General features: G+C 47.2%; 1 protein-coding gene across 7 annotated transcripts in view; it reads right to left on the bottom strand.

The window, feature by feature from the left end:
* Positions 1 to 12,569, bottom strand: part of pvrl2l (PVR cell adhesion molecule related 2 like) — a 198,559-nt gene that overhangs the window by 121,142 nt on the left and 64,848 nt on the right. For 6 of the 7 annotated variants that reach the window (XM_057036967.1, XM_057036969.1, XM_057036966.1 and 3 more), the window contains one exon: positions 12,268 to 12,511. The exons of the other annotated variant lie outside the window; for it this stretch is intronic. In XM_057036967.1, the coding sequence (XP_056892947.1) occupies positions 12,268 to 12,511 (244 nt within the window). The remainder of the gene's footprint in view (positions 1 to 12,267; positions 12,512 to 12,569) is intronic. 7 annotated transcript variants of the gene reach the window in all.

Below are 12,569 nucleotides of genomic sequence, written 5' to 3'. Positions count from 1 at the left end.
ACATGGAATGTCACCTCTCTGGTGGGAAAGGAGCCTGAGTTGGTGCGCGAGGTTGAGAAGTTCCGACTAGATATAGTTGGCCTCACCTCGACGCACGGCAAGGGCTCTGGAACCAGTCTTCTTGAGAGGGGTTGGACTCTCTACCACTCTGGAGTTGCCGATGGTGAGAGGCGACGAGCAGGGGTGGCAATTCTGGTTGCTCCCCAGCTCAGTGCCTGTGTATTGGAGTTTACCCCGGTGGATGAGAGGGTAGCCTCCCTTCGCCTTCGGGTGGGGGGACGGATCCTGACTGTTGTTTGTGCCTATGGTCCAAACAGCAGTTCAGCGTATCCACCCTTTTTGGAGTCCTTAGAGGGAGTGCTGGAGAGTGCCCCTTCTGGGGGCTCCCTCGTCCTCCTGGGTGACTTCAATGCTCACGTTGGCAATGACAGTGTGACCTGGAGAGGTGTGATTGGGAAGAACGGCCCCCCTGATCTGAACCCGAGTGGTGTTTTGTTATTGGACTTCTGTGCTCGTCTCAGATTGTCCATAACGAACACCTTGTTCAGACATAAAGGCGTCCACATGTGCACTTGGCACCAGGACGCCTTAGGCCGCAGATCGATGATCGACTTTGTGGTTGTGTCATCGGATTTGCGGCCGCATGTTCTGGACACTCGGGTGAAGAGAGGGGCGGAGCTGCCAGCTGATCACCACCTGGTGGTGAGTTGGCTCCGATGGTGGGGAAGGATGCCGGACAGACCTGGCAGGCCCAAACGTGTTGTGAGGGTCTGCTGGGAACGCCTGGCAGAGTCCCCTGTCAGAAGGAGCTTCAACTCACGCCTCCGGGAGAGCTTTGACCATGTCCCGGGGGAGGCGGGGTACATTGAGTCTGAGTGGACCGTGTTCCGTGCCTCCATTGTTGAGGCAGCTGACCGGTGCTGTGGCCGCAAGGTGGTTGGTGCCTGTCATGGCGGCAATGCCCGAACCCGCTGGTGGACACCAGCGGTGAGGGATGCCGTCAAGCTGAAGAAGGAGTCGTATCGGGCCTTACTGGCCTGTGGGACTCCTGAGGCAGCAGATGGGTACCGGCGTGCCAAGCGGAGTGCAGCTACGGCGGTTGCCGAGGCAAAGACTCGGGCATGGGAAGAGTTCGGTGAGGCCATGGAGAACGACTTTCGGACGGCCTCGAAAAGGTTCTGGACCACCATCCGGCATCTGAGGAGGGGGAAGCAGTGCACTGTCAACACTGTGTATAGTGGTGATGGTGTGCTGCTGACCTCAACTCGGGATGTTGTGGATCGGTGGAAGGAATACTTTGAGGACCTCCTCAATCCCACCAACACGCCTTCCAGTGAGGAAGTAGGGCCTGGGGACCTGGAGATGGGCTCTCGTATCTCCGGGGCTGAAGTTGCCGAGGTAGTTAAAAAACTCCTCGGTGGCAAGGCCCCGGGGGTGGATGAGATCCGCCCAGAGTCCCTTAAGGCTCTGGATGTTGTAGGGCTGTCGTGGTTGACTCGACTCTGCAACATCGCGTGGACATCGGGGGCAGTGCCGCTGGATTGGCAGACCGGGGTGGTAGTCCCTCTTTTTAAGAAGGGGGACCGGAGGGTGTGTTACAACTATAGGGGGATCACACTCCTCAGCCTCCCTGGTAAGGTCTATTCAGGGGTACTGGAGAGGAGGGTCCGCCGGATAGTCGAACCTCGGATTCAGGAGGAGCAATGTGGTTTTCGTCCTGGGCGTGGAACAGTGGACCAGCTCTACACCCTCCGCAGGGTCTTCGAGGGTGCATGGGAGTTTGCCCAACCAGTCCACATGTGTTTTGTGGACTTGGAGAAGGCATTCGACCGTGTCCCTCGGGGGGTCCTGTGGGGGGTCCTCCGAGAGTATGGGGTGTCGGGCCCGCTGATACGGGCTGTCCGCTCCTTGTACGATCGGTGCCAGAGTTTGGTCCGAATTGCTGGCAGTAAGTCGAACTCGTTTCCGGTGAGGGTTGGCCTCCGCCAGGGCTGCCCTTTGTCACCGATTCTGTTCATAATTTTTATGGACAGAATTTCTAGGTGCAGTCATGGTGTTGAGGGGATCCGGTTTGGTGACCTCAGGATCGCGTCTCTGCTTTTTGCGGATGATGTGGTCCTGTTGGCTTCATCGGCCCGTGACCTCCAACTATCACTGGATCGGTTCGCCGCCGCATGTGAAGCGGCTGGGATGAGAATCAGCACCTCCAAATCCGAGGCCATGGTTCTCGACCGGAAAAAGGTGGAGTGCCTTCTCCGGGTAAAGGAGGAGATCCTGCCCCAAGTGGAGGAGTTTAAGTACCTCGGGGTCTTGTTCACGAGTGAGGGAAGAATGGAGCGGGAGATCGACAGGCGGATCGGTGCGGCGTCCACAGTAATGCGGACTCTGCACCGGTCCGTTGTGGTGAAGAGACCGATTTACCGGTCGATCTTCGTTCCTACCCTCACCTATGGTCATGAGCTTTGGGTAATGACCGAAAGAACAAGATCACGGGTACAAGCGGCTGAAATGAGCTTCCTCCGTAGGGTGGCTGGGCTCTCCCTTAGAGATAGGGTGAGAAGCTCTGCCATCCGGGAGGAGCTCGGAGTAGAGTCGCTGCTCCTCCGCGTTGAGAGGAGCCAGATGGGGTGGCTTGGGCATCTAGTCAGGATGCCCCCTGGACGCCTCCCTGGTGAGGTGTTCAGGGCATGTCCCTCCGGTAGGAGACCCCCGGGGAGACCCAGGACACGTTGGAGAGACTATGTCTCTCGGCTGGCCTGGGAACGCCTGGGGATCCCTCCGGATGAGCTGGAGGAGGTAGCTGGGGAGAGGGAAGTCTGGGCTTCTCTCCTTAGGCTGCTGCCCCCGCGACCCGACCCCGGATAAGCGGTAGAGAATGGATGGATGGATGGATGGACTGTAAACCTGGCTAAATACAATATTTGTACAAAAGTAGTTGCATGCAAGGGGGAAAACACCTTTAACTAAATGAAGCATTTGCTAGGAGCTCATGGAATAAAGCTGATGGATAATGGTGTGTTTGTATGCTTTGCAAGCCACTGTTTTTTTCTCATTAGATGTCATGGTGAGTAGACTTGTTTTGGTTGTAGTTATTGACTCTGCAAATATAAGTTAATGTCATTTCTGTGATTGTAAATAAAATGTATCTTTAAAGGAATGTGAACCGGGAAGTAGCCAAGGGATCCCCATTTACCATCGCCTAAAGAGGGCAAATACAGATGACTGCAGGAAAAAGTGGTTACCAAGTAGTTTAGGGAACAAAGCTGTAGCAGACGTTGCCTTAGCTAACTTCTAGTAAGCACTTATAATTGCAAAGTTTAGCTTCTGTTGAAGCATTACATGGAAAGTTCCTTTTAAGGCACTTAGCATTACTGTATGGATGGTGGTGTGCTGCTAGTGTGACATGCTTAAGGCTCTAAAGACAGGTGTTGAGAAGAGGCTTCCCTGATGTTACAAAATGACAGTGCTGTTACTCCCTCTTTTTATATATTGAAATTAATGAATATTTAAACATATTTTCACATCTTTGTTTACACCAATAATGCTAAATATCATTATCAAGAAGAAGTATCAGTATCGACAAAATGCTAATGATATGTATCCCTCGTAAATGCCAGCCAGATTGACATCACGTGAGAAATATTTTCTGGCTGGTTCGTGTGCTGATTGGACAACTTGATGAACCACTGCTTCTTACTTACACATGTATTTCTGCCCTCCTGGCTACACAATATCTAATACAATATAGAGTAATTGTCTAACATTTATTTTGTATGGTCCGTGTCTAAGATGATACATCATTCATTACCAGCTGACAGATACATGATTCACACCTCAATAAATGGTAATAAGATTAGTTGGCAGTGATGCTGTCAGCAATAAGTCAGAATACATTGGCTGTCAGGATTATGCATTCATTCTTTAATCATTTGTGATATCATTGTGGTGATGGTGGTTCAATACACAATAAAATGTAATCTTATTGGCTCCACAAGATATGGATGTAATAATGTCTAATTTGATTTGCAAGGATTCCATATCCAATAATCTAAGAATTTTTTCTTTTCTGACTGACTGTTATCTCTCCTAGAGAGCCAGGCTTTTCATCTCTAGGCAAAAGATGAGCCAAGGAGCTTTCCAGCAGGTATTTTCCCATCATTGCCCTGTTTTGTGCCAACAACAGCAATTTGGGAGGCTTAAACCGCATCCGTGTGCAACTCTGCCAGAATATCTTTATATGTCTTCCCTGCAATGCAGCCAACTTTTCTATCTCCCATGTGTTCTTTTGTTTGTGAGCTGCTTCCAGTGTGTAACAACTTGGCATGTACGGAAAATGAATTGGTTTCCTGTAGCATATCTATACAGTATCCGCTACTACTGGCATATACATTACAATGAGGCTAAAGCTTTACAAGTACACAAAAGGAAGGGATTCCTCTTCCAATTCTGTCTTTAGTACTACACATATCATGTCTCCCTGTTCCCCTCTGTGGCGTTTGTATGCGTCTTACAATGTGCCTCACTGCAAGGTATTTTTGGCCAATAACTGTTTTCATAGGACAACAGTATCTTCAAGGAGGAAGGAGAGCGTAAAAAGGGACAGAATAGACATCATGAATTGGAAATTGATTTTTTTTGACATTTTTGAGATAACTTTTTATGAAAGTTACCTGTATCTCTTGTTCTTTGATCTAGGGTATCATCTCTGACACTAAATAATAATTGAGAAATGATTGTGATCATACCGTATTTTCACGACCATAAGGTGCACTGTATTAAAAGGCGCAGTCTCAGTTACGGGTGCTATTTCTGTATTTAAAACATACATAAGGCACACCGTATTATTAGGCGCATGCTGAAACATACAGTAAAAAATGACAACATAAGTAAAACAGTGAGTTTCGACACATTTATTGAACAAAATATTCATTCTTCCGCCACAAAACCATCAAAGTTTTCATCTTCTGTATCTGAATTAAACAGCTGCGCTATTTCAATGTCCAACATCCAGAATTCCTCTTCTTAATCATCTGAATCGGACTCACCGACCGGTTCCGGTTCAGCATTGATTTTGTGAAAGCTCTTACAATACATGAAGACGGTACCATAGCCCATGTGTCTACAATCCACCCACATATGGTGGCATAACTTGCCCACCGCTGCCTCATAGTCTTTGTGAAGGAGTGTTCGCCTTCCGTCATCCTGCGCTCTGTCCGTTTCCGTGGCAGACGTGAGGAACTGAGGAGAGCTAAATCTGTGTATTCGGAGAAACTTCAGCAGCAGTTTACTGCTAACGACTCTGCTTCTGTGTGGAGAGGCCTGAGGCAGATCACCGACTACAGGCCTCAGGCTTCAAAGGTCAGGACGACAAAGCCCTTTGTCAGAGTCTGTCCCTCCACTATGCCCGCTTTGACACCTCGTCAGCCATGCCCAACACCTCCCCTCCCCCCAGTGTCACTGCCCCCATGGACCTCACTCCATCAAAGGCAGTCCCCTCCTCCTCCCCCCCTCCACTCACCATCAGTCCCCCCCCCCATCACTTACCACCAGTTCCCCCCTCCTCCCCCCCTTCATTCACCATCAGTGAGCAGGATGTGCGCAGGCAGTTCGCCAGGCTGAACCCGCGCAAGGCCCCTGGCCCGGACGGCGTGTCTCCCTCCACCCTGAGGCACTGCGCAGAGGAGCTGACTCCTGTCTTTACAGACATCTTCAACTCCTCCCTGGAGTCGTGCCAGGTGCCAGCCTGCCTCAAAACCTCAACCATTGTCCCTGTCCCCAAGAAGCCACGGATCACTGGGCTTAACGACTACAGACCTGTGGCGCTCACCTCTGTAGTCATGAAGTCCTTAGAGCGCCTGATCCTGCCACACCTCAAGTCCATCACCACCCCCCTCCTGGATCCACTGCAGTTCGCCTACAGAGCCAACAGATCTGTGGATGACGCGGTCAACCTGGCCCTTCACTCCATCCTGCAGCATCTGGACTCCCCGGGAACCTACGCGAGGATCCTGTTCGTGGACTTCAGCTCTGCGTTCAACACCATCCGCCCCGCTCTGCTACAGGACAAGCTGTCCCAGCTTAGTGTGCCTGCCTCCCTCTGCAGGTGGATCACTCACTTCCTGACGGATCGGAGGCAGTACGTGCGGCTGGGGAAGACTGTCTCCGACTCCGTCACCATCAGCACCGGATCACCCCAGGGCTGTGTACTTTCCCCCCTCCTCTTCTCCCTGTACACAAACTGCTGCACCTCAAGCCACCAGTCTGTCAAACTGATCAAGTTTGCGGATGACACCACCCTCATCGGTCTCATCTCCAATGGCGATGAGACTGCCTACAGGAGGGAGGTGGCTCGACTGGTGTCCTGGTGCGGACACAACAACCTGCAGCTGAACGCTCAGAAGACAGTGGAGATGATTGTGGACTTCAGGAAAGTTACAGCCCCTTTGCCCCCCCTTGCCCTTATGGACTCCCCCGTCACCATCACGGACTCCTTCCGCTTCCTGGGCACCACCATCACCCGGGACCTTAAGTGGGAGCCAACCATCAGCTCCCTCATCAAGAAGGCCCAGCAAAGGATGTTCTTCCTACGGAAGCTGAGGAAGCTCAATCTGCCTCCCAGGATGTTGGCGCAGTTTTATACGGCCATCATCGAGTCCATCCTCACCTCCTCCATCACCGTGTGGTTTGCTGGTGCCACCGTCAGGGACAGACTGAGGCTGCAGCGCGTCGTGCGCGCTGCCGAGAAGGTGATTGGCTGCAGGCTCCCATCCATCCAGGACCTGTATATCTCCAGGACCCGGAGGTGTGCAGGTCGGATCACGGCCGACCCTTCCCACCCTGGTCACGGACTGTTTTCCCCCCTCCCCTCAGGCAGGAGACTACGGTCCATTCGGACCAGAACCTCCCGCTACACTAACAGCTTCTTCCCCTCTGCCATCAGGCTGCTGAACACCAAGTGACTTATCACTTAAGCACCATGTACAGCAGCCAGCCGGACTCATAAACAATACACTACTCCTCATGGACCTGCACTATTTCTCACCACTCACTATTTATGTAAATACTGTATATAAGTCTTATTTTATTTTATTTATCTTATTCTAGTGTGGTGTTGATGTCTAATGTTATGTTGAATGTCGCAGCGGCACACCACGACAAATTCCTAGTTTGTGTAATACTGTGTATTACATGTACAATGGCAATAAACCTTCTTCTGATTCTGATTCTGATTCTGAACGACGGTGAACGACGACTTCTCGTGCCCCGTTATGCGTATCGCCACCGTGCCGGTCCCTTTTTCTCCACTTTGTGGGTCAAAGGGATGTTAAAAGTCAGAGGGCTCTCATCCATGTTGGTGATGTGGCTGGGCGCGGTTATCTATGTCGCGACAGTAGGTGCGGAAAATGGCCACCCTCTCCTGGTAATCCGCTGGCAGCCGCTGCACAACAGTTGTTCTTGTGCGTATGGAGAGATAAATCATAAAGCGAAAACACTAAGATTGCGCGATTGCCATTTTCAGCCACATATCCGATGGCCTGCAGTTTAAAGTAAGCCTCATTCATAGGCGTCTCGCTTGACCGACGCCATTTTAGGGGATCCTTACGCGTAGGTGTGCCGCTAATCGATTGGCGGAGCATTTACCGTAGTGCACCCACCAAAGGCGCACAGCAGATTTTGGAACTCAGTCTACACACAAGGCGCACCGTCGATTTTTGAGAAAATCTCAGTGTTTTAGGTGCGCCTTATAGTCGTGAAAATACGGTAAATAAAATGTTGTTTTTCAGTACATTGTACATCTGGGCAAGAACTGACTGCCTGATGTCTGATACACATGGACGTCACTGAACGCTGTCTTCCTTTGTTTGCTCCTGGAGGAGCTAGTGACACCTTATCATCCAAATAGACTGCTACGCTCTCAGAATGCTGGTCTACTTGTGGTCCCCAAAGTCTCTAGGGCAGGGGTGTCAAACATTTGGCCCGCGGGCCGAATCCGGCCCGCCTGGGGGTTCGGTACGGCCCGAGGAATAAATCTGCATTATTAAAAAAAAAATCTTGAAAATGTGTGATTCGTATATTGTCCGCTAGGGGGGCGCAGTATTTTAGTACAGCAACACTGTGGCGAAACTAGGAGATGGTAGCATTGAACATCTGTTCAGCGTCTGTTGGCGGCAATTGCATTATCCACTTTTCTCTTGGCCTCGCACCCTCATCAGCGAAATGTCTTTGTCAAAAAGGAGAAAAGTGGACACAGAGTGTCGGATTTTCAAGAAAAATGGACATATTCTTATATGTTCACGGAGGTGAATGGGAAACCCGTATGCCTAGTGTGCCAGCAGCAAGTTTCGGTGCTTAAAGAATACAATAATCGACGCCATTATGAAACTCAGCATGGTGAAAAATACAGCAGCTTGCATGGAGAACTGAGAAAACAGAAGGTAAATGAAATGATGGTGCATCTGAGGAAACAGCAATCTGTTTTCACCCGGAGTCAAGAAGCCAGTGATGCTGCGGTGAAAGCTAGCTACCTAATTGCGAGCCAAATAGCATTAGCCTCAAAGCCATATAGTGATGGCGAGTTCGTCAAAAACTGCATGCTGACGGCTCACAAAATTGTGTGTCCTGAGAAGCGACATGCTTTTGCCAATATTAGCTTGACAAGAAATACCGTGGCAGACAGGATTTCGGACCTATCGGCAGATTTGGACCACCAAATGAAACGCAAAGTGGAGTCATTTCTGGCATTTTCTGTTGCGATTGATGATAGTACTGATATTACAGACATCGCTCAACTGGCCATATTCATTCATGGAGTTGACAAGACTTTGACTGTCAGCGAGGAGTTTCTCGAGCTGGTGCCTATGACCGACACCACGACAGCTGAGGACATTTTCCGCTCCATAGTTGGAGCACTGGACAGAATCGGGGCGGACTGGTAACGCGCCGTAAGCCTGGCTACTGATGGTGCGCCGTCAATGATCGGTAAAAAGGCAGGCGTTGTGACAAAGTTCAGAGATAAAGTACAAGCCACAAATAGAGGGGGTAATTTTTGGACATTTCATTGTATTTTGCATCAGGAGGCATTATGCAGCCAATCGCTAAAAATGGATCACATCATGGAGGTGGTTGTCCGAACTGTTAATTTCATCCGAGCCAGAGGTCTCAATCATCGTCAGTTTGACAGCCTTCTCAGTGACTGCAACATTACCCATGGTGTGCTTTCCCACACGGAAGTACGATGGTTAAGCAGAGGTGCTGTGCTGAAGCGCTTCTTTGATTTACGTGGCAAAATTGGTCAATTCATGGAGAAAAAAAGTAAACCTGTTAAGGAATTACAGTGCCATCTGTGGCTGCAGGACCTTGCGTTTATGGTTGACATTACTGAGCACTTGAATAATCTCAACAAAATGTTGCAAGGATGCAAAAAAATCATAACACAGCATTATGACAGCATACGTGCATTCAAGCTAAAGCTCAGGTTATGGGAGACGCAGATAGCAAGTGGTGACACTGCTCATTTTCCCTGTTTAAAAGATATGTGCGCAGCAAGTGTTAATTTTGATTCACGGTTGTTGAGGGAGTTTGAGAAACGATTTCAGGTTTTTAGACAGAATTTGCAGTTTTTCGCTCACCATTCACAGTCAGAGCTTCTGATTTGCCCGTCGACATGCAACTTTGTCAATCAGACAAATTTGCCTCTGTGGGCTTAGACACATTTTACAAGTACCTCCTACCAGGCTATCCTACATTGACAGCACTGGCTGCAAAAATTAGATTAGATTGTTGTCAATGTTGTCCATGTTTGGGACTACCTATCTTTGTGAGCAGGTTTTCTCACTAATGAACATTAATAAAACGAAGCTACGCTCAAAGCTCACACATAAGCAGTTAAATGAGATTCTGAAATTAGCTGCTTCTCAGGACATGATGCCTAATATTGATGCACTTGCAGGGTAAACGATGCCAAGTTTCAGGGGCAAATACTAAGCAAGACAAGTAATTGCTGTGAAAGTTATTCACTTGTTCAAATTGCTTTCAAGATGTTGAAAAAACAGTGCTTTTAAGTTCCACAAGACTGTGACTAAATGTTTTGCAACATTGTTACTATCACTGTGATCAGTTTTATGCATCGCGCACTTAAATAAATGTTAAGACTTATTTAGTTACTAAGTAAAAGTGTTGTTAAAATTACTTTTTTAAGTTCTTAGGTTGTTCATAATGTATTTAGTAAAAGGAAAATTCATTTAATAAATATTTTTTTATAATTGACTTCTTCTTTGCACTAATTATTAGTATTAGTGACTAATACAAAGAAAAAATTGTGCTTATTGTTAGTTCGATGTAATTTTGCAATGAGTTTACTGGCCCGGCCCGCTTGAGATCAGATTAAGCTGTATTCGGCCCCCAGACCAAAATGAGTTTGACACCCCTGCTCTAGTGGTAGAATGGGGGGCCGAGCATTCAGCCACCAGGCCCCCCTGCTGTGGAACCAGCTCCCTGTCCAGGTACGGGAGGCTGACTCCATCTGTACTTTTAAGATTAGACTTAAAACCTTCCTCTTAGAAAAAGCGTATTGTCACTAATTCTGTAGTTCCAGTTACTGTCCTAGACATACAAATGATCATACTGTACTTAGGGGGTCGTCTAATTATTAGATTAACATCTTAGTTATGCTGCTCTAGGCCAAGGCTGCTGGGGTCCACAAACATGATCACCTGACAGGTTCCTCCCCTTCCCTCAGTACCTCCTGCTAACAGGTAAAAAGCTTCTTACTCAGCCTTTAACCATTCCAAGTATTAAAGAAAAGCTTCTGCTGTCTTTTTATGTCAACTTCAGTTCAAAGTGTCCAGAAACATGATCACCTGACAGGCATGGTCCCCTCCCCTCCCTTCCCCTCTCCTCTCGATTTTCTGCTTCTCCCCCCTTCTTCATCTACAGGTATCGCTGCCTTCATAGCTGTATGCTCACCTACTGACCTCCGACCCCGCTGACCCACCCAACCTGACTCTACCGCCAGCTTATTTTAATCAATATAATGCATCCCTATGTTCTACCTATTCTCTCTCACCTGTCCTCCTCCTGCCTTTATATTTCAGTTGCTGTTGAGTGTCTCTCATCTCTTAGAAGGCCAATGCCTGATTGGCCTGGCTGTGATCTGGTGATTGGCAGCCATTGCGGAATATTTCATTTCTGGCTTCAATATATATTATTGTAGGTGAATATTCGACAGGAGTATGGCTTTAGCATGGCAATGATCCTGCAATCATCCACCACTGTTTCTCTCCAAGGATATCCAGGCCTTTAGGAGTTCCAGAGCTCAGTGCACTCCTATTTCACAGAATGAACTAAACTTATTTGGCCGCTCCACACATTTAGGGTGTCCCTCTAATCAAGTTTTTCTTAAAACTTATTTACAGCTTAACGACACTCAATTTCTCAACTTCACTGAGAATTCTTTGGTCTCCACCCAATTTCACACCACATCTGGAACAAACTCCAGACCTTTTATCTGCTTACATTCTCCACATGATCTTACATTATGTCTCTTACATTTTTCATGATCTTTCTATATTTTACATCATCTTAAGCAAACATGTGGTAAAATAGCCATTTGTCCACCCACCCATCTATGTAATACTATACTGTATTTTCCTCTCAGAATTGTAGGGGTAATATAATGTTTGCAATTTAATCCTATTTGTAGTCATCATGTCTAGTGGAGTAGACTCTAGTACAGCAGCATATACTGTATAAAATATGTAACTGAAGCTTGTTCAAACTTCCAAGTTTTGGTCATCCAGTGCTTTAAACTATATAAACGGTTTTAACAGTATAAACAATAACAGCAATAACAGAATGTTTCTAGCTTGATTGTTGAGTTATAATGTTGAACATCTTCTAATAGTTCAATAACAAAGTGATGACGCCTTTAGTGAAGAAGTTACTAATGAAAACTAAATAAAATTGATTTTATAGATCAAAGATTATTTACCTGAAAGAGAGACTTTGTCTATGCCTGTCTTGAATTTATTAAAGTAATATTTCATTCTAAATTATTCATAATGTAACAGGATGTTACCTCAGAAATACAAGACTCAAAAGTATTTTTTTTAATTTAAAAAAAAAGCACAAATAGGGTTTTTGTTTGTGATTACACATAAATGACTGAACACATTTACCAAGAAGAATAGCAATTATGGCTAAAAACAAAAAGAAAATGATAAATAGTTCTTTCAAATGCCAAGTATGGATCAGAAATAATCAACTCACCAAGCATGATGAGGGTAGTTGTCCCTTGCTCATTTCCAGATGGGTAAGTTGCATATTCGCATGTATAACGGCCAGCGTCAGACATTTTCAGGTTCGAAATCCTGATGGAAGGGTTCTCCAGGCTGTTATGGAGGAACACAACTCGATCCTTGAAGGACAAGTTGGGGAAACTCTGTCCATACATGGGGTGGAAAACAGCGATATTGTCTCTCTGGCCATCAGTGGGTTCCCAAATCCATGACACCTGAAAACAAGAGAATTTTTTTTTTGTTTTGTTTTTTTAAACTTGATTTTTAACAAAG

This window comes from Takifugu flavidus, chromosome 6, assembly GCF_003711565.1.
Source record: "Takifugu flavidus isolate HTHZ2018 chromosome 6, ASM371156v2, whole genome shotgun sequence".
In the NCBI taxonomy this organism is placed as follows: domain Eukaryota; kingdom Metazoa; phylum Chordata; class Actinopteri; order Tetraodontiformes; family Tetraodontidae; genus Takifugu; species Takifugu flavidus.
Note: the sequence above shows the minus strand (reverse complement) of the source record. Positions and strands in the feature narration are given on the sequence as shown.